We start from the raw sequence: 26053 nt of genomic DNA, 5'->3' as shown, positions 1-26053 counted from the left end.
CGTTATCTTTCACGGCAAATTCTCCCGTTAAATCTCTTTTACGATTCGACGTACATATTCAGAAACCGGCCGATCGAGAAATTCTTGGGCAAAATGCTTTTCCACGAGAAAAGAGAGTTCGCGAGGGTAAGATTTTACAGTTGGTAATCCCCGAGCATTTCAACGACCCCGAAAGTTTCATTCTGCATTGCATTCGCAGAGACACCGCACATTCCTTGCATTCTACGATGCAGACGACAAAGCTTCCATTCTTGCCCGTTCTATTCTATCACCGAACTTGAATGACTCTGTTCTCGCCTAAGATTAGCAAACGCTCGCTGGAGCGGTGATAGCTTCGATACGAATCAGGGATATCGATTCGCTCACCCGAGACATCCGGATAGACAAAATTATGAACCAACCGAAGAGATACCACACTCGGTACCAGACTACTTTTGCCAATATGCATATTCAGTAATTTTTAATTTAACTCGATATTATGCGGTAAAATGTTTAAAATTAAGATCGTCGAAGTGCAATGTTCAGAAGCGAACGAAATGTTCCGCTACGAGGATCCAGTAGGATTGGCAATTTTCATTCGTCGCGATGCTATAAATTAACGGAGCACGTGTACGCGCATGCAACCAACTCATTCATGTACCAAGCGACTTGGCAAAGCTTCGTCGCATAGCTCGACTCTTCCTAAATCTATTCCAGGATTAAAGACGGCGTGTGTACGTTAGCATGAGAACAAGAAGCAAGAAAGCACCGACGGATATACCTTGCACGCCTGCATCGCCGTTCTTCGACGAATAACTTTAGAGAATACCCTTAATGAAAATTTGCCTTTTGATTATTCGAAATCTAAAGAATTTGACGTATAATATATTTTTATTGGAGGAATTTTCATTTAGGAACTTGGCTATAACCGATTCTTTAGCGATAGTGTTTGCAGATTTACACGCATTTTCACCTCATTTGATGTCTATCGAGTGACCTAGTTGATGTAATAAATTTCTGTAAACAGGGACAGGAAGTTTCGACTTGCGTAACAGGCCTGACGCATTCGGAAGATTGAATCTTTTCGATAAACTTTGAATTTAATCTTTTTCATGGATCTAGAATTACTTTATTCTAAACTTTCATCTGGTTTCTTCTCTTTATCCATCGAAACAGAATTAATGAGGACTAAACTTTTTAATTTAAGCCTTTTGAAAAATATCATTTTTCAATTTTACATTAAATTCATCGACGACCGATGACCGCAAAGGTAGTCTGTGTTAACTTTGAATTGCTTAATAGAACAGTTACTTGAATATTAAAAGACTGCTTATGGTATTTTTATCCTACGTTTTGCATACAAGGAACGAAATGTTAAAAGCTAATGAATATTTAAATCTAAAATTAAAGTATCATAGCTGTAAGATAAAAAAAGAATATAATGGAGATTATTCATTGCACAGTATAAAATACACGCTTTCGTAAAAAAAGTGAATTCTTCGACTGAATCGGGCGACGGTGTTTTATTAAATTAAGAATTATTCATTCGCCATGTGGAAGTAAGAAAATTGCTCTTGTCAGTCGCGTCTTGAATTATTCAAGCCGACCGATGCGTGAACCCATCCTTAGAACGCAGAAAGTTTCTCTAACAAAACTGATAAATCAACGAATCGATAAAAAGTTTACTCGATTTATATTCGAACCTTCGACCGAAAACACCGATGCAATGCTCGCTTCAACACTTAAAGCATTGTGACCGTCGCAGATGTAATGGCCAATTTATACAGCCATACACATTCGTTAAAAATAATGTCTATTAATCAGAATAATTTGTTAGAAATAATACTATACAATTTTTGTAAGAGGTATTAAACTAGCATGAATTTTTGAAGGATCAAAGTGTTCAATAATTATAATCATAAAACATGTTGAAATGCAAAATCTCTTTTGCAAAAGAAGAACTGCATGTCCAAGATTAAAGACTAGTGGCGGTCTAGACGGACGTTCGAATGATAATCTTATAGGATGGGCTAAAATGGGCAAAGAGACGAAAGAACTCGACTGTTCTTTTATCTGCAAAATCGGCATGAAATCAGCCTTAGACTGGAGGTCAAAGTGACTAGATGTAAATGTAAGCATGCCCGTTTACCACCGAATATCGAAACTGTGCGCTCCTCCACTCGGTGTCAGGATAATACGTTCGCGTGACGATTATTTCTTCGACTCTCGGTCGAAAATTCAAAATGACGATATACGAGTTTAAACAATTCACTTCGAGAGACGATTCGTAATTTCGATTCGCGTGACGATTATTTCTTCGGCTCCGTGTCGAAAATTCAAAATGACGATATAGGAGTTTAAACAATTCACTTCGAGAGACACGATTCATAATTTCGTTCGATTCAGGGATGTTAAAATAACCGAGCCCGATATATTTGCAAGAAAATTTTTTAAATATCGAATTTTACGAGGAAGCGATTGATCTATAAATTCGCCAAAAGAAGTATTTAAAATTTGGAGCAATCTAGCCTAGACTACCTAGCTCAATCAGTGGTCCTGCTGTAACGCGAGAACCCAACGTCCAGCTAAAGAATATTTATAGTCTGTGCGTAACCACTTTAAGTCAAAGCATCCTCGATGCTGAAGAAAAAAAGACACGACTCCTTTTAACGTCGTGTCTCTTCTCTCTTTAAATGAACCCCTGCTGCTCTAATGGGAGCCAGCCTTAATTGAGGTGTCAATGAAAATCACCGAAAATCACCAGGAAATTATCTGGCTCGTTATCACTCGTATGAAAGGACTCGTGGTTCAATTATTCGTATAAAGAAATTCATAGTGAATTTACTGGTGCCTAGTGGCTGCTGCGTGGGAGTTGATAAGAGCCACGATTATCTTAACAAGAATCCTAGAACTAGCTATGAAAATATTGGAATTGTCAATTTCGAGACAAACGAAGTCTGACGAGATTTGATGACATGAAAGTATCACGAAAAAAACAATTATCTTACAATTTCAAATTTGGTGCTTGATGAGATTTGAAAGAACACTAATTGAGATCGTAGAATGATACAATGAAAATGTTCAGTAATAGTATGGAAATAAATAAAAAGTCATTTATCAAGTTTGAGCGATTGATTTGCGATTATTACACAACAAACATCGCAGCAAAGGTGTTAAGATACTACGTTTCTTCGAGGCCTTAGCCGACGTGTGTACCTATTTCTTGTTAATCGGTAAGCATTGCATGCTCGTCGTTTTAACGTCACCGGTTAAACGTAGAAGCTTTGCACGAAAGGTGTACACACGTTTCCTAGTCAAGATGGTGTGATCGATAAAAAGTACAATATACAAGGTATATTCCTTCTTTGCTTTGATGACAACTTGCCCTTTTTGAGTATAAGTCTACCTTATCGTATCCTTGTTACGTCTTTATTATTTTGCTAAGTATCTGCAATTTTTGAGTAGAGTTCAGACATTCAAATTGAAATAATTGCCTGTATTCCACAACTAAGTAGATCCACGTAAGTAGCTCGACTGGTATTGAAAAGTACCATTGCACAAAGAATTATTACCAGCAGTCGATGGTTAAGTGCAGTGTCACGGTCACGATATGAAGTCGAGCAACCACGTGCTGCAAGATAACGGGCAGACAAGTGGACATTAGTTAGGGAGACGAAATAGGAAATCCAACTACGAGATATACACGGTCGCTTCAAATAGGCATCGTTAACCCTCCACAGAAATATGCATCCAGACAAGAGCACGACATTTAACCCTTTTATTACTTCGTACGACTATAATCAGAGATGACTGAAATTTGGATCTTGGGTCTCAGGTTATCACTCGGAGCTATGTCGTACAAGATACTTAAAGCGATATCTCCACCAGTCTAAAAGTTAAATAAATATAAAAAGGGTTAAATGGAGATAACATTTGGAAAAAGAAAATGTGAAATGGATAGGATACGCAGCTCTTCCTTTACTCTTATTACAATTCCTATCATCTCCTAACTCCTAGATAAAATTGGGACCTACTGTAGTGTCCTGAGGCAAACTGGTTCAGGAAAATTTCTGATAGAAGAGTAAGAATTTGGGATCTAATTAATTAAAATTCGTTACAAGAATCTCTCGCTACAAATTTAAGTCCCAATCCGCCGCCGGTGTTGTCCCAAGATTTCGGAGCAGAGTTTCTTACTAAATAAAATATTACTAGGATCTGTTAGAGTAAACATCGATGCTCCTTCGAATCGATACTTCAAGTAATATCATTCATTATCGCGTGTACGATTCGATAGGATACTTTTTCCGCCAATGTTGCGACGGCGCTGCGACTCAAAGTCCAAAGACGTAAGGTGACTGGCGGGTGCAGGCGAAAAGAATTATAGGAGAAGATTATCTCACCGAGCAGATAATGCCGTATCCATTTTTTCTTGGGCGGGGGCGGCATCCAGCTGCGTACCGGTTCGTCGTTGACGACCACGTCGATTATACCGACGACCTGCGTCGGCATCAGGCTATTCGCGTCTCGTAGCCCGTCAACATTGTTGTTCGTCTCGTTAACGACGTTGATCGCGTGCTGCGCTCCCGCAGCTTTAACCGTGTTCAAATTCATATGAGGCTGGATCGGCGTCGTGCCATCCGCGACCAACAAAACACCCATGTTCCCGATGAGTCTCGATACACCCGTTGCTATCTGACATACAACACACGCGTGTGCAAGAGAAAAGAAAAGAAAAGAAAAAAAAATACGGGGCACGCGTTCGCACTAGTCGTTTCGCAGAGAAACGCACATACGCCGACGCACTCCTCTCAACAGGTCCAAGGAACAGTTTCTATATCCATTTGCTCTCCTCTCGCTAATTTCCTACTCTGTGACTCCAGATCGGTAGGTACCTCTTAAAAGGACCGATCGCGATTTTTCCTGGGGGTATATCTGTTCAGGTTGGACAGACACGTCATACGGTAGCCGGTGTCGAGCGCATAGCCTCGCGCGACCGATGATAAAACTGTCGTCCAGGACGCGTCGAACAGCCAGTCGAAAAAGAAGTGGAAACGACCGGGAATGTGAAGCGCGTGGAAAAGAGAGAGGGCTGCGTCACAGTTTCACAGAGAGGGGAAGCGGTTGCGACGAGCGAATACGACGAGGTCGCCGTTTTAATACGGCTGGAAAAAATCAGAACTTTCGAAACACTCTCGGACTGTGCGTGTATTTCCCGACCGATCGACCGATCCTTTCTGCCGACCGTCCAGACTAGCCAGCTTTTCGCCCTTTGACATGGGACAGCTTTCGATATCGAAATCCTTAATTGGATATCGTCATGAAAGTTCGGCTCAAAGTTTCATAGTTCATAGATCGAATTCCTGCATACGACTGGTCATCGACGTCTCGGGTGGAACAGCGTAGCGGAACGGAATCGATTTCCCTTTCGACGATCTCCGGATCGGATAACGATACTCGCTGATTCTTTCCGTGACAGCGGGTAAAAATGTTCCCAAACGTTCGTTTAATAGATCCTTATACACTATCCTAGATCGTTACGCGAGCTCCTTTCTTCGTTCGACGAATCTCACTTGTGTAATCGTTACTGATAATGCCGCCTCTCGGGCATCGGAGTTGTCTGCAGCGCGCGACGTGCAACCTCGACCAGCGACCTTTTACGCGCAGTATCTAACAGCCGGTTCGACTCCGTAGACTCGTTACCTTTCCGTGCGAAACTTTACCGATGACGAGTGAAATAAATATGATTGGATCGGTAAGTAAACGTCGATATCGATTGGGATAGATTTCGAAGATTTCATCGATCGGATTAATTGGGATGTTAGTCGATCGATGGGGGGCGATCACTGGTACCGATCGTACCCGCGGACGATTCGATAAACGAAGGAAACTCAGTACCGCGTGAATCGCGGGTGCCGACTGAAGCCTAAACGTAAGTGCCACCGCCTCCAACCTGAGGATGACGATCCCCGGCTCCCTTTACCCCACTACAACGAGCCGTGCACGCCGCCAGTGGCGACGGCGGCAGCAGCGACGCCGACCAATCTCTCCCCTCTCGATCCTCCGACGCCGCTTTCCGTGACATCTCCGTTCACGCGAGAGTTGCCTCCAGTCACCCGCGACGCTCTATCCTTCTCCGACCGATCACCGTCTATCCTGATCTAACTTTTCTCTCTCTCTCTCTCTCTGCGACGCATTGAAACTCGAAACGATCGCCGCGAAATAGCGTGCGAGTTTCGAAACGTAATCGGAGCAAATGAGAATCCTTCGCCTCTAGGCACGCTCGACGATAATAGAGAAATAGAGAAGTTTCCGTACTTTTTTCCGTACTCCTCGACACGACGCATTTAATTAACAGCGATACGGTGACTCGTCACGTAAAGAAGCTGACCGCCGTCGATAGACGACACGTTAGAAATCTTTCCTACTCCGTGAATTATGCATGACCATCGTAATTGGGAGGACAATCGATTGGTTGGTTAAAACAACATACGCATGTTCTATATGAGAGCACGAATACATATATCGTTTAATTGTGGAAAAAACAGTTATTGGTAGCCCTGGATTTACTAGTTAAAAACACATTAGCGCCTCTTTCAATAAACACTTTTGAAAAGAACATCGAATGTATTGTTCGTAAAGTACTTACCGTCGATAATGAGCAACTTTTCTTCACAAAATAAGTCATCTTGCTCTGTACGTTCCCTTTTCAATTTTGCACCTGAAACATCAAAGACAAATAAACGTTAGTTGGGATTTTAAAAAATCAATAAAATTTCATTTTAATTCCTTTTCTTTTAAAAGAACAATCTCATTTCCCTGCTTTCTCTCGGGTACAATGTCACCGATAAACGCGACAACGCGGAGCGATCAGTAAAGCGGTGACTAGAGTCGGAGGCAGCGAAGCGCAACACGTCATCGTTCCATTGCACTTTTATCGTCCCTACTCCTGACCCTTTTCTGGATCTTCTTCAACGTACCTCGCTACGTAGAGATGGTTGAATCCACAGGTCGATAAGGTATGAAAAATTGAAAGAGGCGCGTCTCCACGTGCTACAACGGCGGGGAGGGAGAGCGGGTATTCCCCTAGGTCGACAGGGTGAGCGGAGGAACGATGGTGGGGGAGGATGAAAACGCCAGGGAGCACCGTCTCGTTTTATCTCTCTCGCTCCCTCCCACTCCGGGTCAGCGGAGGACGCGGCAACGTTGCAATTGATCAGGACGCCACGCGGCCGGACACGCTTGGTGGGGGATTTACCGGGGACAAGGCGCATGCGCACTAGGGCAACTCATTTGCCCGCGTGCTCCTCCGCTGATAGAGTGCATTGCGTTCTGGTCCGTTTTACTCCGTTCCGATTTACCCCGTTCTAATCTAACCTACTTTATTTCGCCCTAATCTATTCGATCCAACGTCAGAAACAATTTTACTTTGTCTCGCTCGTGTTGTTTTCCAGTGGGTGAGCCATAACGTGACCGCACGTCGTTTAGAAAAAAAAAAAAAAAAGAAAGAAAAAATTCACCTTGCAACGGTCGCCTACTTTCCTCCGCACGATCCACCTATCGTACTTTCGTCCTCTGCCTTCCTCTCCCCCTCCCAACCCCGCCGGTACTCTCGTATATGGAGACAGTTAATCTGCACGGATTTGACCGGTGTGACGAATGTGTCGGCAGTAACGACGAGTGGGTAACGAGCGCCCCTACGACAGCTATAGAGGAACACACAGCAAACGGACTGATGCTGTGTAGGTAGGAGTGGTTTAGCTATGGTAGCGGTCGATCGCACACCTAGACTTCTGGAATAGTCAAGCAATGCGACACCGGTTTCAATGCCAATGGACTGTAGCGTACGGTAAAAGCTGCATGAAAGTATTGTCGCGTGCGAAAGGAAATACGGTTGAAAAATTTAAAAATAAATTTTGCATAAATCGCTTACCCTAAATAACTAACGTACGCACGGTTGCGTAATATTTATTCCTATCAGGAAAAAAAACAGAAAAAAAACATGAATAACAAATCAGCCACCGAAGGTCCGGAAAACAGGTTAAAAATAAAAATACGTAAAAATGTCATTGTGTGTAAATCAATTATGCGTACGTAGAGGAAAATTAAATCGGTCGAACGCGCATCTAGATAAGCCTTTTTTGGTCGGATTTATGCGCTTCAATTACTCGCATCAGGCGAAACACGCGCATGTTATGAAGTTGTAAAGGTGAATTGTAAAGCATCATTTAAGTACACGATAGACGGACTTAAATTATCGTTTAACGCGCATTGCCTGTTATATCACGCACCGCCGTGCCAGCGAGCACGCGCAACGCGGTAACAGACCGGATGCGCGGAGATAGGGAGCGAATTACGTTTAAATCATCCGTATTACGATCGAGTTTGTGTACGAAACCAGTACCGAGTTTTCCACTTTAAAGTTCCTACTGATCTACTCCAACTTGCTTCTCACAAATTCAAGAATATTTTTCACGTATTTTTATTTCAATGAAATCCTGCGGGAATTAACGTACGTGATTTTGATCAGTTTGTTTTAAGCCATTAAATAACAAAGGTTTCCCTGATAGCGTCACCGATGAAAAGATTAAACTGTGGGGACAAAATCGAAGCATATCTGGTAGACACCTTTACCACCTCGTGTCGCATTTGAACCGTGCGCAGAGACGTGCGTGACCGTGAAAACGGACGATCGATCTCTCGATACGTGTATATTCACCTTCCTTTAAGGTTTCATCAAGACCTACAGGGAAAATAGTCCAACGGAAAAACAATTGTACTCCTATTCCCTTTCTATAAAATAAATCTCGACACTTTTTGTTCTATGTCCAACAAAATCTAATTTTCTGCAGCTTCCCTTAGATCTCCCCTTGAAAAACCGACGCTGCTTACATCTCCTGCATTTGCCGATCATGTAAATTACAGCGAAGCCTATTTAAAAGTGGCGTGCAAATTTACTCCGCATCGGATACGCGTTTTCCAGCCCACCTGACACGATCGTTCGGCCGCGCATCGACGCGCACGAACCCACGAAACGGGAAGATCGATCTGACCTGTATCGTATGTATTTTTTTGTTGCCTACCTTCCTTCCGCGAACGTACAATGCACCTCGCGTGTTACCTACGCGCCTCCCTCCCTCGCCACCCTGCCGTTCCCCCTCGCTCCCACCACGGGCAATGATGCCACTGTCCACTGGCTGGTTCTGTGTACCGTGTGCAGTGCACCACCACACCAAAATTGCTGTACTGATCGGAACGAGTCGCGGGACAAATCAGATGCGTGCGTGATAATGATGGAAAAAGCCTACGAGGGAAATAACGAGAGTAAACGACACTAGCGAAGAGACAAAGGAGGTGGTTCACCGAGTGGAAGAGAGAGAGAGAGAGAGACGCTCGGTTACAAAGGATACAGAGAGATTACCAAGACAAAGAGAGATAGGAAGAGAACGCGCTGGCAAACATAACGCTCGCGCACGAGTAGGTGGCGCGCTCGTGAATGAAGCACAAAAGCTGTCGTAGTTTCTAGAGTCAGTGACCGGGGGTCCTCTGATTCCCCACTACCTTATAGTATCCAGGTTCGTTCCTACCATCGTCACCGTAGCACCACGGTCACCATCGTTACCCCTCCAAAAGCGATATTGCCCCCCCCTCCTCCCCCGCCGCCGCTCTAATCCACCGTCTCCTTCGCCGTTCTCCGCTGTGACCTAAAGGTGCTTATTCACCGACAAACAGTTCATGAACAATCCTTAAAAACTTTTTATAACAATCCTGTGATCGACATTGTAGGGTATTTTAACTAAGGAGGGCAGTTTGGTCCTTCTAAATATCAATTTATATATTGATCATAAACTATTTGCAAATACCAATGGAGACGCATTTTAATCTTTCTACATGCTTCTATTTAAGCCTAACTTCCGTCACCCTTTACTGTCTCTTCGCCTTTATACGTGCTTAGTGGCCCTTTTACACCCATGTGCAACATAGGTTTCCCTTGGTGGAGGGGAACTAAGGAGAACGATCCCCCACCACTCGTCCCCTGCCTCTGGAGTTGGGCGCGCGGTGGGAGAAGGCTAACCTCTCCTAGCCTCGCTCTTAAAAGAATACAAGCGAGTCAAACAAGGAGTGGGACTCCTTCCTCTACATTTCCCCTTAACCGCGGGAAGCCAACGTTGCACGCGACTGTACGTGCACGTTACTGATGGCTGCTTCACGTCGGATCGACGACCAAAGGGGAAATTCGATGCATACGGTCAACTACTAAATCGTTCGCTCTCCTATCCCCTCCACTTTTACCTTTTCTTGACTTTTCAACCTTCTATCTCCTTGAAAGTTGTAAACACTTCGCGTTGCGGCTTGTCGATCGCGATACACTTTCACAAACCGATGTTACCGCGAACGAAACCTTCGACTTCGACGAGACTAGATAACGTTTAATCAATTTGTGATGGAACGATCCGAGATATACCTCGATTACCGAGAAAATCATTCGAACCCTCCGTGTTTGTCAATTGGAAAGCGGAAAATTGAAAAGTTAAGTCTGCTCCCCATGGGGCAGCGTAATTAAATTTAAAAAGAAAAAATTATCACAGAAATCATTTGACTAGAAAAGTTAATGTAATCTTAGAGAAAGAGACCGATGGCATAGTAGCGTGCAGTCATTGCGTTTCGTGTTCACGAACTCTTTCGTGTGTGTCAAGACTCGCTTTACAGGATCGGCCGGTTGAGTCATTGACCTGGGAAAACGCGGGAATCAAAGGAACACAACGACAATCTCCTCTGTGGGATCGATCGATTTGTTTTTCGATTATTATCGTGTCAAGGAGTTTTCTCTAACGCGCCTTCGTTATCTTGCTAAGTACTATACGGTGATCAAGAAAAACCAGTTCAAACACGACCTTTTATTATAGTGGATCGATAAATTGAAATAAAATATAAAAAATTGGTGTACATTGTGCACAAGTCTGGACATTTCATGGAACTTTCCACTATGCGTCTCATAAAAGACCGCCAACGTGTCTGAGAATCACTGTTGCGAGGGAAATCATACCTAATTTGGAGGCGGTGAACGCGTGGGTCATCGCGTGCTATTCGCATGTACACTGCAGTGTTTCTCATTTCATACGTCGCAGCAAAACTTTTTTTTAAATAATCGATTATCCAGTAATAATTGATTTTATAATAATTTCTAAAGATCAAATAAACGCGAGAAACAGTTTTATTCCAAAACTTGACTAGCTTGATTTTTTTCTAATGAATTTTGATATACCGTAAATTGGTACAGCACTCTGTAATTATAATTATTTAGTATTCTATAGTTCCATTTTTCAATTTACACTTGCTAATGTAATATTGCTGCGACTTTAGAACTGTCGTCAAATTATTTTTATTTCGGTTATTTGATTATATTGAATTTACGGTGCCAGACACCGATGACCCTCGCGGCATTCAACGTGTTAAGAACGTCATTCGTCTGTACACTGGACAAGCATCAAGCTGATGGAAGATTTTGAAAACGCAATCTGACGCGTTGTGCCATTCTATATTACTCATACGTATCGTGAACGATCGTCGAAAAGTGGCGCGTGGTACTCACCACGTGGCTCGTTGGAGTTGTGATGGTTGGAGTGGGGAGCGACAGCGAGCGGATAATCGGAGGAGGAGGAAGAGCTGCTTGCAAGGCGCTCCCTCTTTTTCTCCTGCTGCTCGACGAACCACGCTGCTTTCAGCAACGTTTCTAGGCTCATCCTGACGTTGCCGATTCGCTCCACGACGAACTTTGTTCCTCTTTAAGATCCTTCGGGAGATTGAGACTCTGCGATCGGACCGTCGATTCCCGTCGCCGGCTGGCGAGGACGAAGAAGTCGAGAGTCCGTTCTCGTGTCTCAACCCTCCTCTTTTTCTGCTGCTGCCAGCCGCGGGTGGCAATCTGTGTGCGAACAAAAAAAAAACCAACGATTCTGTTATACTGAAAATGCACCAGACCACGGTGTCGATGTCGACGAGAGAGTGGGGGGAACGGAGTAACCGTCAGTTCTTAATTTGTCGACCTTGGTAAACGCGAGAGAAAAGGTCGTAATCGTGTAAATAATTGCACTGATTTTATGAATCTTGGATTATATTGAACGAAAAACACTCGATGCACTATAAAGAAATAGGACAGATACCGAATATGATATAATACTAATCTACGTTACGAGATGCATAAATTTCGTTACCGTGGAAAATTTATACATGTCGCATTCTCTCGTTCGTCTTTGGATTATTTAACAACGAACTGATTACATGATTGTTCTTCGAATTGTTTAAAACTTTGTTGTCCGACAATATTAGCTTGCCCGAACAGAACTGCAGACGGTACGGACACGACCGGTGTTTGAGTATACGTCACGTGACGTACGCGTGACGTAACGAAGTCGCGCGGGAAGCTTGATCCCCTTCCACGTACCGTCTTCGTAATACCACACGTAGGAGATGCGCAAGCGCAACGTGCGCTTTCCTGGAGCGCAGAGCATTAGCACGCATCTTGAGTTCTGATTACTGGAAACAATCTAACAGTCAAAAAAGAAAGTAAACCGCAAAACCAACCAATTTTCTTCATGGAATATATCCTAATATTTGCGAAAGACCTATTTCCTGTTGTGAATAGATTTGTAGATGAATTCAAAAAAGAAATTTCGACGGATGCGTACTTAATATTGTATACGTTTTTAAGACGAATTGTCTAAATGTTTAATTTACTTAACAGTAAATTAATAAAATAAATTAACATGTTTACAGATATTCTTCCAATATTGTTTAATTATTGTAAACAACTTATTTTTATAATATAAATAAAACCACTGAAATTAAAGTTGATAAGGATATGCAACATTATTTAAAACTGAAAAAATAATTTTAAAAGGCATAAAAATGTGTTTAAATTAAAAGTAATGAAATATTATTTATATTGGTAATTGTTACGTTTGAAGTAATCAAACAGTTCATAGGAATACAAAATAATGTACGGCTTTATAAGGCATCGCAGCATTTAGGTGAGTCGGATTAGTTTGACTGTTCTCGTAATATATTATCGAAAACAGGAACGAGAGTCGTTACGTGGCGTTCGTACGCGCAAGAGCGTATTCGCAAATACAAGCGTGTACAGCGGATAGAAAATCGTCTGCGCTGTGTCCGAGAAATCAGTAAGCGAAGAAAAAAGGTTGACGAGACAGAGGCGGGAAAGGCGAAGCAGAGAAACGAGGTTCCGCCGCTGATTTGAAAAGTAGATATATCCCGGGCAACGTAATCGCGAAAGCGTACCACAATCACGAGTCGGACACAATCGCATTCCGTGGTACGCGCAACCATGCAAAAATAGGAAAGAAGAACGATGCACTGAGACAAGTTGGTAAAAAGAGAGGCTGGAAGAGTACGAAAAGTCAAGAATCGTACTGTACACGGAACGAGCTCCTTAAACTGACAAAGCGACACACACGTTAGACGGGCGACGCACGCATCGTTGGCCAATAGGAGGTCGCGATAATGTGACGTCATCAGCTGAAGTACCGTGCGATTGGTTGGGTCTATTATGGCACGGAAAACACGCCACGCAACCACCTATACACATGTTAATTAAATAGGCGACAGTCCTGACGAGATAATGTTCTCTGAAGACTTTTAAACGGGCGTGGTGACGCGACAAATGCATAGAAAATAATCAGAAACTTACACGTATGCCACGATTGTATCCCGGTCACAATGAAAACACGCTGAAAACCCACTTCCACGGTAGAAATCAATTTCTTGCAAGAATTTCTGCGATATTTTCGCTGTCAAACACCCGACACATGCAGAAAATCACGAACCACTCGTAAATTTTTGAACAGCGGACGATCTCACGACGTTTCACAGTACACGACGGTTATAACCTGATCGATCTAGCGCGTGGCAGAAACATTTTACAAGTGCTAACCACTGCGCATCAACAGCCATGCTTGCTTGGCCACGATTCACGTGTCTAGGCCCCGAGGTATAGACCAATCAGAGCGCGGTTCATGACGTCACCTGGCTGTATCGACCAATGAACGCAGCCCATGTGACGCAGCACTCCGCTGGGCGTGTAAGAGAAGTGTCGAGCTGCTGTATATTGCTCGTTAGTTGGTACACTTTTTTCGCGATTTTCTTAAGTTTTCTTTCGTACCATCATGAAAAACGTATTAAATTAAGATTTCGAAGCCAACCAATATCATTTGCGCGTAGGCTTACCTTCCGGTGGACGCCAGAACGGACGAATATCGCGACAATCGTACACAGCACACCCGACACCCGGCTCGCCCGGGCAAACACTCACTCCGATCTCGGCGGCGTCACCCTCTGCCACCTTTTGTCACGTTCCTTCTCTGTCACATGGATCGGGAGCTGTACGCTGTTGCCACTTCTACGGATATACAACCATACATTTCATTGTTTACTTTTGCGCGCGCGCCAAAACTACGTCCCGTCACTTTTTCGAAAACTAATTATTTTTATTTAGTTTACCTTAATTTAAAAAATAAATGAGACGTTGATTTTGCTATTACAAAACTATAAGAAAATTATTAAATTTGTATGTATTTATAATGTATTTTCATCAAAAGATGAATAATAGACAAAAAAAATGCAAATTAAATTTAAAACTTGAATAACATAGGTTGAATAACTAAAATTCAAAATAAAATAATTCTCTTTTAACAGTACATTATCGCTATGTATACAAATACCATAAATAACACATTTGTAAAAATTACACATGGACATTTATGGAATACACAACCTTATGTGCACTTAACATAAATTGAAATTTATTAAAAGTATACAAAATATAAATACTTTGCAGCTGACAATAAAATTTAGCTTTATTGTAAAAAGTAAATATAATTTTTCTACAGCGAAATGACAAAAATATTTTATGTATGTATACGTGTATGTGTGCACAAAATCTGTATACTGTTTATAAAGGGATTGATTAAAACATTTACATGTGTTAATTACTTTCTAAGACCGTTTAAACACTGCGTTATGTTTGATTTATTTTAAGTTGTTTCAAATTGTTCGAAAGCATGTAACAATTATTTTATTATTTTAAGAAAAATAAACTTCGTACATTTGCTTTTTTTCATATTTTATAATCTAAAACAAATTCAGCAGTACAAAATATGACTAGAATTTGCATAAAACGTATACTACAATCTACATACAGAACTTAGTAAACAATATTACTATGAAATACATTATTTCAACAATACAAATTTTAATAAATTTATAATTACACGTACTTAATACGTTGAATTTTTCTATAGTTTTTAAAATTTTGTACTATACATATATTCTTGATAAATTTCGTAAAAATTATATGATTTCTGGACTGCACTAGACCTTTTCTCATTACACATATTATTGATTATTTAATTTCAGCTTTGTACTAATAATGTTAATCGGAGGTGGCAAAATATCAAGAATATATCGTAATAAAGATTAGTACAAACTTCTTATGTGTTGCTGATTTGTAATAAATTATATGACTTTTATTTACACTAGTGAGAATATTTTATACAAACGTACAAACATAAAAGTCATGGAACCGAAAAATTTCCTACATTTAGGTCATAGCGCGTTATGTTTGTACGTACGAGGAGCACCAGCATCTATATTTCGTATATACTTGTTGTAAGTCTTATTTTCTTATTTAGCACATGCAAAAGTTGTTAAACTTATTAAATTATTCTGAAAATAAGTTATTTCTTATATTGTGCTATGAAAAGAGCGCAAAATACTGTAAAGAAACACATTACGAATTTTAAATAGTTTTACGAAATGTTTTGATATAATACTTTATCTAGACACAAAGTACACTCCAAGGGTGCGATGCTAATGATTTATAGCATATTAATAAAAATAAAACAAAAAAAAAAAATAATTTGTTCACAGTTTAGAACTTTTTTTTAATAGTGGATGTAACTTACGTTTATTGAGCATCACTATGTTTCAAAACAATAAATTAGACTACGTTAAAACCCCCTAAACTTGACAACAAATTTATAAACTAAATGATCTAATCAATGCTTGTCTTCAACAACGTATAAAACAATGAATATATTTCAAGATTCACCACGTGATATCGCAAAAATCCGATGACAAAAAATGTAAGAATACTTTATAATTGCTAGAAAAAAAAAGTTTAAACAATTATTCATGTAATAATCAAACCCAAAAAGAGTACTATATACGTTTCACTCTTTTTTTATAAATTATTTTTTCATCTTTTCGTACTGGATATTTTTCTTAGATACTGTAAATGTAACTAATATAAGAATTAACAATTTAGCTAGATAATGCTTTAGAAAAGCATTGGTTATCTGCTCAAATTACTAACATAAAGATGCTTGAGTTCCGTCTTTGGCGTGTTTTCAAATAGAGCAGCTCGATTTTGTCCTTCGCCTTTCTTCACCCAATGACCATAAACTCTGAACGCACAACCATCAATGACCTGCAAATAAAATTATGCGCTATTTGGTTATTACTTTATAAAATGATTTAATCCATATTATATACCCGAATCTTATATTGTTAATAAATCATGAAAAACAGATTAATACCTTCCGTAAAATTTTTATCCGGTAAGGATCAGTAGATGCCACTTGAGTTGAAAGTGGCTCAGGTGTTATATGAAGTCGTTTAATACGTACTGCTGCGCGAACACAAATGATTGCTAATTGGAATCGTTTTCTTGCGTTAAACGATTTTGCTTTCAATTCCTGAAAGTATAACATCAGATAAAAATTCGTAGCATATTTAAATACAATACATAATCTTATATTTTTATTACAGTTTCCTGCGATAAAGGTGCTATTAAATATGGCAAAGAGAACGTATACAGCGAAAACAACACGAATAATGATAGTAGATCAGAATGTACAGAATTAAAGTCATTTTCATATTTTTTATGTGACGAATTTTCACAAATAATTTTACAAAGATTTCACAGAAGCACCAGACCAATGAGGAAGAAGTTAATATGTAAAATATGAAGGTTGAAACATTAAACTTGTATGTTAATTCTGTACAATAACATGCATCATATTAATATATCACTTTTATGTATTACTCATGCAGTCATTTTTTAAAATATTATATAGAATTTTTAAACCTTAGATAATAATATTGATGTAGAATAATAAAAATACAAAATAAAAACATAAAACGAAATGTACATATACCTGATTAATTTAAAACGTTATTAAAGATCAAATGTTAATTGTTACATATTTTATATAAAAACTGAAACTCACATTTAATGATAAATAAAAATAAAAAATAAAAATAAAAATAAAAATAATTTACCAAAGCTAACTGAGAAATCCTACTCAGACGTCGCGAATTAGATGATAGAGAACGTTTTAGAGGAGCGATGTCTTGATCCCACAGCTGCAATTCCAACAATTTTTCAATTATCACGATATTAAGATCTGCTTCACCTCCTTCCTTCTTTCTTTCTTTTATGTCAAACCATTGCCAGATTAGTAATGTACATTTTCTTAAATCGATATTAAACAAAAGTGTGAAAAATAACATTCGATATTTTACAGAAGCCAGAATGTTTTATTGTAAACATAAAAAAGTAAACATATAAAGCAAACAAATAAAAAACATAAAATTATAATAAATATGGTACAGTTCCTTTTTAAATTACATAAAGTGATAAATGTTTCAGTCGTGTGCTATTTTACTTTTGCTTCTATCTGTAAATATAATTTTAAAATTATTAACTAAAACACTTACCACAGTATGGAAAAACGAATGCTCCAGAGCATCTTTAATACTAATCCTTTTCTTGGGGTCAACAACTAGTAGCTTTCTTATCAGATCTTTAGGGGCCTCTGAAAATACAATTAAAAAGCTAAATGTTATAAATATTCGTAAACATTTAGGAATTTATGCGGAATATTTTCATTTAGAATGAAAAATTTATAACATACAAAAAGAAACATATACGTTATGATACCCTATTTAGTTAGAAGAATGCACATCACGTTCGAAGATTTGTTAATGGCAACTCTTACCTTCAATATATTTTCCCTCTATGAAGCAGCTCACATCAAGATGCTATATCTTTGATAGATGAATGTTCAAGATGACAATATTTTTCTGATATTACCGTGGATTTTATTTCATGCTTGTGCATCACTAATATTCAATGATAAATTCCACCTAAAATTTTAGGTCTGTGTCTTGCACAGGTTGGGACATTTTACAAAAGTTTTGCTATTCAACTAGTATTAATTGTTTTGGAAACTGTTATATTCGTTTATTATGATGTAGCGGATGTAATAATTTTAATTATACATAAAGTAAAAGAAAGAAAAATTATATGTCTAAGGCAATAGTTATTTGATAAAGTATAGTATTTGACACTGAAAAAGAATTACAAACAAAACTCTGAAAATGATGCATGTCAAGGCATGCGTTATATTAATTAAGCATACATTCATTTCGTGCATAGAAGTGCTGCGAAAGTTGACCGCTGCTATTCTCACCAGTTCTTAGAACAAGTTTCAGGGATGAGCTTCTAGCGCTAAGTATCTAAAATGAACAATTATAATACGCGGACATAATTTGGTGCTACTGCTTGAGGCCTGTTGAAAGCTGCCCACTATCGGTCCGGAGTCACGATCAACTTACGCGGCAATTATACTTTGAAAATTAGTATTTTCCTATCTTCACAATAATAATTACCTGTTATGTCTGCCCACTCTGGTGACGTAAATGAGTATTTTCCCTCCATAATATTCCTAAGCATGACCATCTGTTTTCTGTGCCAAAAAGGAGGACAACCAACTAATAATGTAAACATAATTACTCCACAGGCCCATCTAAAAACATGGTATAATATTTGTTTGTTATCTGCACAGCTAATTTTTTGTCTTCCAATGCTGTACTAATGTACACATATACAGAAAATTTATTAACTTACACATCAACTTCGTGACCATAGCCTTCTGCATTTTCAAACATATTGCATTTAAGTACTTCTGGTGCCAAATACCCAGGAGTACCACAAAGATCTATTAAAGAATGGTAAAAATAATTGTGATTTAATATGTAATACATGACTGCTTCTGTAAAATGATTACAAACCATATAATTTATCTCCTGTTTTCAACATTCTAGCAAACCCAAAGTCAGTTATTTTTACATTTAAATTATCATCAAGTAATATATTCTCTGGTTTCAAATCTCTATGCACTATTCCTTGATTATGTACATGTTGAACTCCCTCAAAAACTTGTCTCATGATATATCTTGTCTTTTTCTCAGAAAGAGTAACAACAGATGTGAGGTAGTCAAACAATTCTCCATTCTTACAAATTTCAAATATTAAAAATATGAATGTACTGGACTCAAAGACATCATGTAGTTCAACTGAAAAATAGGAAATACTTATTACACTTGGAATAATTATAATGTATTTTGATGCACAAAATTAAGTAGATAAATGTTTCTGCATAAAAAAATCTATTATAAGACTTACTAATATAAGGATGACCAGCTACCCTACGTAAAATATGTACTTCTTGTAATGTAGCATCTTTCATAGTATGTCCATCCTCATTAGTTTCATTACTAATATCTATGATTTTAGCTGCATATTCTATACCTGTTTCTTTTTCTATACATCTTCTAACAGTGGAAGATATTCCTCTGTAAATGTTAAAGAATCATTTAATTCGTAATTCGTAATTTGAAATTTGAATTTTCTATAATTATAGAATTAATAATTTTCTCAGCCAAGTCAAATAGCTTTAAATTTACGAATCATTTAAAATATACCATTTGTAAACAGCGACGAAATACAATACGTATTGCTGCCTGTTTACTCATACGTAGGTACTTTCTTTGTGTTTCATGTTAAGTTACCCTTTGTTATTTTTCGAATTTTATTTCATTAATATATAACAAACTATCAAATACTTAATTTCATTAAATTATATAATTGTACAGGTTAGTTTTTGTATGTGTGAGGCTATGAATTCCTCTATTCGTTTTATTGTGATTGCAATACCCAAAGATCTAATAATACAAACATGAACATATCTATCATAGAAGCATATTCTTCGAACCAATAAAAATAGTACGCTATGTTCTTTTTCTTTAAATATCACGACGAACCTTCCAAGGATTTCTTTGGGTTCATATTTCGCATAAAATCCCTTCGCTGCGTCCTTATCCGGCAAGAGGTCATCTCCTTCGTCTTTTGCCATTTTACGCGCAATACTTTCATATGAATCACATTAAAAGCCACCTTAGAGATAGCACATGTTCCTTTAATTTGAAAGGAACAGAGTCTAATAGACAGTTTTTCCACCCAATGCGATTGTCATATTATTTGTCATTACTCAACGTCGCGCTAGGTCTGACTACATCCTAAAGAACGCTAACAAAAAAAAATCACTGATCAACGTATACTGATAATGGTCACGATAGATCCACGGAAAGACAAAAAGACACATGAACACATAAGCCCCTGTGAGAGGAACAATGGCGATAGTTCAATATAAAGTAACGAACGAAGAGGGCTCTGACGGTGCAACGAGGAAGACACGGACTTGTCGAGCGTGAAAGGGAAAACGAACAGGCGGCAAATAGCAATCTATTATCAAACTAAAATTGCTGCCCGAAGGTGTGCATATATTATGCATGTTTTACCTATGTTGTACGACTCACGCGAGTATCATGTGACTTCGGTGGTTCAGGTCCTATTTTAAATCATGTATGCAGCTGCGGTTGTCGCATTAATCACACGTACAATATTTGAACATGTTTTTGTAATGTCATACATTAAATATTAGCTGAAGATCTGTCAAAAATCAAAAGTGCGTCTTCGCAAAAAAATTAACATATGCATGAAAAATGTATAAGATAAATGAAAAACCACATCATTCAATAAGTTTATGCGATATTCTGATAGAAATATTACAACAAACAGGGAGGAAGGAGCAGTACCACGTCATATCACATTCTTTAATTTCATAAAACCATCTCATCCTCGCGAATATGTATCTAAAAAAACAAGAAATATTTGATATGTATTACCCACTTATACATATGTACAGGGCAAATATAAATAGAAACTACCGCTAGCTCGGTTGTTCCTCGCAGTCTTGCTCTTAACGTTGAGCGCAATTACTCCGGTCGGATGATGCATCCATTCCTTTAACATATTTTAATGTTGCGCGTTAATGCACTTTGATGGAAGTAATCAAAGCAAAAATACGAGGATTCGTTACATTCTTTTTTTCAGCTAAACGGAGATGATATATATATATATATATTTACGGACCACGTAGTTGAGCGAGCAAGGCTTCATTTTTACGACATTCAATAGTAAGTTGCCTGACCGCAGCAACGTATTTACGTTGTTGCTCTATCAGCGTGACCAATTGCCGGCTAAGAGCATCTCTTCTATTTTTCTCGTCCGCGCATCGTTTTTCCACCTATGTAAAACATAATCCCCTTATCAGACTATAAAAACTAATATAATTATTAACATTCATGTATTCTCAACGAAGTGCATTTCAATCTTTGAATGTTGATGTACGTAGAAAATAAAGATTTTTATAAAATATATTGATGAAAAAGAAGTGTTTCTTACCTTCGCCTTATTGCGCTTCACGCCTCCAACGATCGCTTCGAACTGTTTAAGAAATTGTTCCTTGCCACTTGCTGATGCCATTGCTCTGATAAAAACAAAAAAATATATCGAAAATGTTTTATCACTAAATAACAAATACCAAGTTCACGAATTACTCACTCATTATAATTATCTTGAATGGAATTTAACAAGGATAACTCTTTGCTTAAATAAAGTTTCGTATCATCAAGTGTATTGTACAATGTATAATATTGTTTTGTTTCTTTATGTTTGGCCGAAACTGCAATTTAAACGATAAGACATTTAGTTAGCACGCTGAATAATCGTACAGTGTTGAGTAAAAATAGATTCGGTTAACCTTGATTATACAGCTCCATAAATCGTCTTTGATATTGAGTAAGCTCGGAACGACCAGGAACATCGTCGAGCTGTCTGGTTAAAGAAGCGATAGCTCTATTCTTCTTGGCTAATTGCAACCTGGCTTTCGTAACTGCTTCTTTCTGTTCCTCGTACTCTTTCAACCGATCCTCTTCCTCTTCTGAAGTACCACTTTCAGTTTCTTGAAGTTTACCTCGCAGAAGATTCAAATCGGATTTACACTGCTCCCGAAAATTATGTTCCTGCTCCTTCAAACCATCGTGAACTAAAAGAAGTTCTTCCAAACGCTTGTAAATGCTAAAGAAACAATAAAAATAAAATTATTTCAATTCAATACCAAATATACTACACGTAAATTTATAAAAATAAGTGCCTATCGTTTTCATTGATTCCCATTTCCTGCGCCTTCTTCAACGAACTCTCAATAGCTTGTCGTTTCGCACGAGATTCGTTCAATTTTTCAGTTGATTCTGCAAGCTTAGCAGTTAAGCCTTCTTTCTCTTTCGTCAATTTTCGTAATCTGTTTTGGAGTGCCGCTTTTTGTTTCTCTAGTGCGATTATTGCCGCGTTAGTACCTTTACTTTCCTGTATTTAAGAAATCATTAATTAAGAGTACACCTATGATTCGTATAAATGACAGATCAATTTACCTCCGTTTCAGAAATCGACATCGTTGCATACTTTTCCGCTGCTTTGGCAATCTCTTGAGCTTGAATACCAACAATGTTTCCTACTGCGGTTACGTTTAAACGTGCCTACATGAATCACATAAACTCATATAATTAAAGTTTAATGTTTATTAAGCATGGTTGCTTACCGAACTTTCCTCGATGGCAGTCAAGTTTCCGGCTACTTGTTCGGTGTTTTCCTAGAAAAAAATATTCTTTTTTAAGTTACACAATTTTATTTCAAGCGACTGTGTTGGCATTGTACAGAAAAAATAAAATTTTGCATTATATACATCAAATATATTTTATTTTCACCTTCTCTTTTAATTCTTTTGTACTTTTATCTTCTTTAGAATCGCTAGCCGAAGCAGTTTCAGGCGACGATGCAGTGATGTTTTTAGAATATAAAGGCGCTTCGTATTCTAAAACAGTGCCTAGAAATTTAGTAGATTCATCTCTGGCAGAATCGCCTTTATACTTGAAAAGGCGTCGGGGTTCGTATGATTTCTATAAAAAGAATTTAATAACTTTAATTATTACGGATATTACATTTACTTAAGAATTCGTTTCCTAACAATGTAGCATACTTTCACCAAGTGAATGTTTTTTATCAGATTTTCTTTAGCCGCTTTCGTTGTACCCGGATCCTCCGAAAAGGAATGTCTTTTATGAAACTGATTTAAAGCAAACGATCGGACAAAATCGGCTGTTTCTTCTCGCGTTTCCATTGACCGTTTCACCAGCCACTGAAATCTGTATGATTATTCAAACAGTTCTTGAAAACCAAGAGTCACGAATTAAAAATAAAAATTACTTACTTGAATAACAGGGAAGATATGAATACAATCTAAACCTTGAATTTGATGCGGTTCTACTCGGTATGGACAATTCATTTTAGGTAACATGGCCACTATTTTTTCAGTCAGAGATCTAAAAATATTTGTATAAATTAATACTGATGCTTTGCATACAGGGTATTGGATATTTCAAATCATGCTTTTCGCTCGTGCTTACATTTTTTGACCTATCGTCAGATTTTCACGAAATAGTAAATCAATATCTACATCGAAATTACAAGATTCTATGCACCAAGTCATCCCACCGATTACCTGAAAGTATTAATTTAGTATAATCATAAAAAGAAAAATGTACATCAAATACATACCTTATCAAAATTCGATAAACCTTTTATCCTAGCTCGAAAATACCCTGCTACCGAAAGCAGGTCGATGATGTCTTGAAACCTCTTTGTTTGTTCCTCATCTTCACGAACATCAGCCTAAAAATATTTTACAATGCATTATTATTAACTATATTCCATTGAATTTTGAATCATATTTCCCGCACTTCGTTTATAACAGGCGATAGTACAAAGAATCACCGTTAGAGGGTCGGTAATGATTTGAAAATGTAACAGGTATATTATTTACTTTTAAAAATAAGTGTCTGCAAATAAATAATCGACAAAGTAATAAAGTAAATAATAATGTTACATGACAGATGTTTTATTATGAAAAAAAGAAAAAATCCAAGAATAAATTATGAAAGAAAAGGAAACGGGAAAGATGGAATGAATGATGGAAACGGTGAAATTTGGAACGCACAGTGGAAATTTGTCAAAATTAATCGACGTATCGCATTTTCTGTTATTGATGTATGTATATGTATACATTAACAAAATAATATTGTAAATAAACGAAAAGGAATGTTGGTAGATAAATTTCCATCCTCAATTTATTAGTTTAGCAAGAAATATGATTACTTTCGTAAACGTACCTCAGTGGTTTCCGAGCTTCGCAACAATTTTTTTGGTACGTCATTTAACATGATTAGATACAACAAATTTATGAATTAGAGTGGGTAAAATATGTATGCTGAATTTATAAGAAATTATTAATATATTTAACAGTATTCAAGTGCTGTGCCACTGTATCACTTGACATTGTCGATTAGTGCTGTAGTTACAGCCATTTTATTTCTGTCACGCCCTACAGATAGATTTCAAGGCGCATTTCTAAGTTCCTGTTCTTAAAGCTCCTTTCACAGACAAAGAGATAAGTTAAAATGTAATTTAAATACTACGTGCCACTTAGAATGAATTTTGCTACGCGCTATCAGTAATCAAAATGAAATGAAGCATAAGTAATTTACAGTTAGGGAAAACAGATGAGAGGCGCAGGGTAAAATACTTCTACCATTTTCGTGCCACATTCTACTATACCAACTAGGATTGACATTTTATCACAGTGCTTTTAGTGGTAGGGATTAGAATTAAAACTGTTTCCTACGGATAAAAGAATCGACCGTCGGGAAGGCAGGAATTGTCATGAAAGTGGTGAAGAAATCGTTTTCGAGTCGCCAAAAACTGCTCTCCCAGATGGTTCCTTTTGCTAATTTGGAGCAGCATGACGATTTTGTGAACAATGGCCCAAAGTTTCGACTTTATCTCGCAATCAGTTGGAGACCGATGAATACGTTCGTCTGATTTTTCGAAGCTATGGAAACTGAAAACATGGTTGAAACACGTACGGGCGGAAAGATGGCTAGCGACCTTTTCGGTGGTCTTCACACAGGGGCGCGCTAAATGCCGGCTGCAGCTGATGGAGGACAATTGTCTGCAGTGTTGGTGGTTCAGATGATGGGGCGCGAAATTCGATAAGAGTATGGGTCTATTTTGCGTCTCGTCTGTGCTTTTAGCTTGAAGTACTCCATCGCAGCGGGTATTTCAATTCGTCAAAACCCTTTTCTTACCATTGTGACCTGTTAAGCGAACGTAAAAGTAGTTTTCTTATGTGGGGCGAGTTGCTAATGGGTTATATATAGACCGTGAAAAAAAAGAAGAAGAAATATGCGTATCCTACGTAGCATGCTTTTTAATTTTGTAGAAGTCAATTATACATTTGGAACGTAGATCTGACATTTAACACGTGTTTAACAATTTATTTCGAAAATAGGGCATGGTCTTTTGTTTCCTTTTCATGTGGTAATAGAAAAGATAATGATAATAAATCTATTTTTATCACCGATGGCAACGGAAAGAAAATGATTCAAAATGTTCAAAGATACGAAACTAAAATTTTTCGCAAGAGCTAAGTAATTTAAAAATAAAGGTGTTAAACATTAGGCATCAATTCTCAGTGATGTAACTACACCATGTGCTTCGCCACGTGGGTGTTGAATGATTTGATATACATAAATAGTATGCGTTTAAGTATCGCTGACAATTAAAGTGTGACTTCAATATTTACACAAATTCATTATCACAAAAGATGATTATACTATAAAAATACCTTCATTTACATTATAGAAACAGCTGTTACTACATGTATGTATAACGATGGAACAAGAAAAGTGATTACTTTTA

General features: G+C 38.0%; 3 protein-coding genes across 10 annotated transcripts in view; all 3 read right to left on the bottom strand.

The window, feature by feature from the left end:
- LOC114878897 (max-binding protein MNT-like) overlaps positions 1 to 14415 on the bottom strand; it is a 30764-nt gene extending 16349 nt beyond the window's left edge. The window contains exons 1-3 of one of the 5 annotated variants that reach the window (XM_029193172.2): positions 13685 to 14415; positions 11570 to 11902; positions 6626 to 6697 (exon numbers count right to left, since the gene is read on the bottom strand). In XM_029193172.2, coding sequence (XP_029049005.1) covers positions 6626 to 6697; positions 11570 to 11720 — 223 coding nt within the window. In that variant the 5' untranslated portion in view covers positions 11721 to 11902; positions 13685 to 14415. Of the gene's footprint in view, positions 1 to 4379; positions 5956 to 6625; positions 6698 to 11569; positions 11903 to 12191; positions 12360 to 12421; positions 12700 to 13684 lie in introns of those variants that run through there. The other 4 variants (XM_029193173.2, XM_029193174.2, XM_029193176.2 and 1 more) reach the window with 4 other exon arrangements.
- A 416-nt stretch (positions 14416 to 14831) lies between these two features.
- LOC114878899 (phosphorylase b kinase gamma catalytic chain, skeletal muscle/heart isoform) lies at positions 14832 to 20821 on the bottom strand. Of its 3 annotated transcripts, none has more exons than XM_029193179.2 (9): positions 20161 to 20655; positions 19523 to 19692; positions 19129 to 19413; positions 18965 to 19055; positions 18727 to 18863; positions 17773 to 17870; positions 17335 to 17418; positions 16590 to 16748; positions 14832 to 16480 (listed from the first exon to the last, which is right to left on the bottom strand). In XM_029193179.2, exons 1-9 carry the CDS (start codon positions 20250 to 20252, stop codon positions 16346 to 16348), a joined length of 1251 nt encoding a protein of 416 aa, XP_029049012.1. In that variant the 5' UTR covers positions 20253 to 20655; the 3' UTR covers positions 14832 to 16345. The 3 variants fall into 3 exon arrangements, with proteins under 3 accessions (XP_029049012.1, XP_029049014.1, XP_029049013.1); XM_029193181.2 differs by lacking the exon at positions 20161 to 20655 and adding an exon at positions 19822 to 20094; XM_029193180.2 differs by lacking the exon at positions 17335 to 17418 and having other exon boundaries at positions 20161 to 20821.
- Positions 20822 to 20927: 106 nt separating this feature from the next.
- Positions 20928 to 24708, bottom strand: LOC114878898 (coiled-coil domain-containing protein 93). 2 transcript variants are annotated; one of them, XM_029193177.2, is made up of 15 exons: positions 24466 to 24704; positions 23855 to 23968; positions 23704 to 23798; positions 23508 to 23619; positions 23277 to 23435; positions 23005 to 23196; positions 22839 to 22889; positions 22672 to 22776; positions 22395 to 22606; positions 22002 to 22318; positions 21803 to 21923; positions 21644 to 21728; positions 21332 to 21485; positions 21127 to 21202; positions 20928 to 21051 (listed from the first exon to the last, which is right to left on the bottom strand). In XM_029193177.2, exons 1-14 carry the CDS (start codon positions 24514 to 24516, stop codon positions 21159 to 21161), a joined length of 1812 nt encoding a protein of 603 aa, XP_029049010.1. In that variant the 5' UTR covers positions 24517 to 24704; the 3' UTR covers positions 20928 to 21051; positions 21127 to 21158. The 2 variants fall into 2 exon arrangements, with proteins under 2 accessions (XP_029049010.1, XP_029049011.1); XM_029193178.2 differs by lacking the exon at positions 21127 to 21202 and having other exon boundaries at positions 24466 to 24708.
- Positions 24709 to 26053: the final 1345 nt, after the last annotated feature.

This window comes from Osmia bicornis, chromosome 6, assembly GCF_907164935.1.
Source record: "Osmia bicornis bicornis chromosome 6, iOsmBic2.1, whole genome shotgun sequence".
NCBI lineage: Eukaryota > Metazoa > Arthropoda > Insecta > Hymenoptera > Megachilidae > Osmia > Osmia bicornis.
Note: the sequence above shows the minus strand (reverse complement) of the source record. Positions and strands in the feature narration are given on the sequence as shown.

Excerpts from the sequence above, each read along its gene's own strand:
- LOC114878899 (XM_029193179.2), bottom strand. The coding sequence starts at position 20,252 with ATGGCAAAAGACGAAGGAGATGACCTCTTGCCGGATAAGGACGCAGCG. Across the intron at positions 19,693-20,160 it reads CCCAAAGAAATCCTTGGAAG|AGGAATATCTTCCACTGTTA; the intron begins GTTCGTCGTGAT and ends TAACATTTACAG. Across the intron at positions 16,481-16,589 it reads GGATAAAAATTTTACGGAAG|GTCATTGATGGTTGTGCGTT; the intron begins GTATTAATCTGT and ends TTTTATTTGCAG.
- LOC114878898 (XM_029193177.2), bottom strand. The coding sequence starts at position 24,516 with ATGTTAAATGACGTACCAAAAAAATTGTTGCGAAGCTCGGAAACCACT. Across the intron at positions 23,799-23,854 it reads GTTTATCGAATTTTGATAAG|GTAATCGGTGGGATGACTTG; the intron begins GTATGTATTTGA and ends TAATACTTTCAG. Across the intron at positions 23,197-23,276 it reads AAAACATTCACTTGGTGAAA|AAATCATACGAACCCCGACG; the intron begins GTATGCTACATT and ends TTCTTTTTATAG.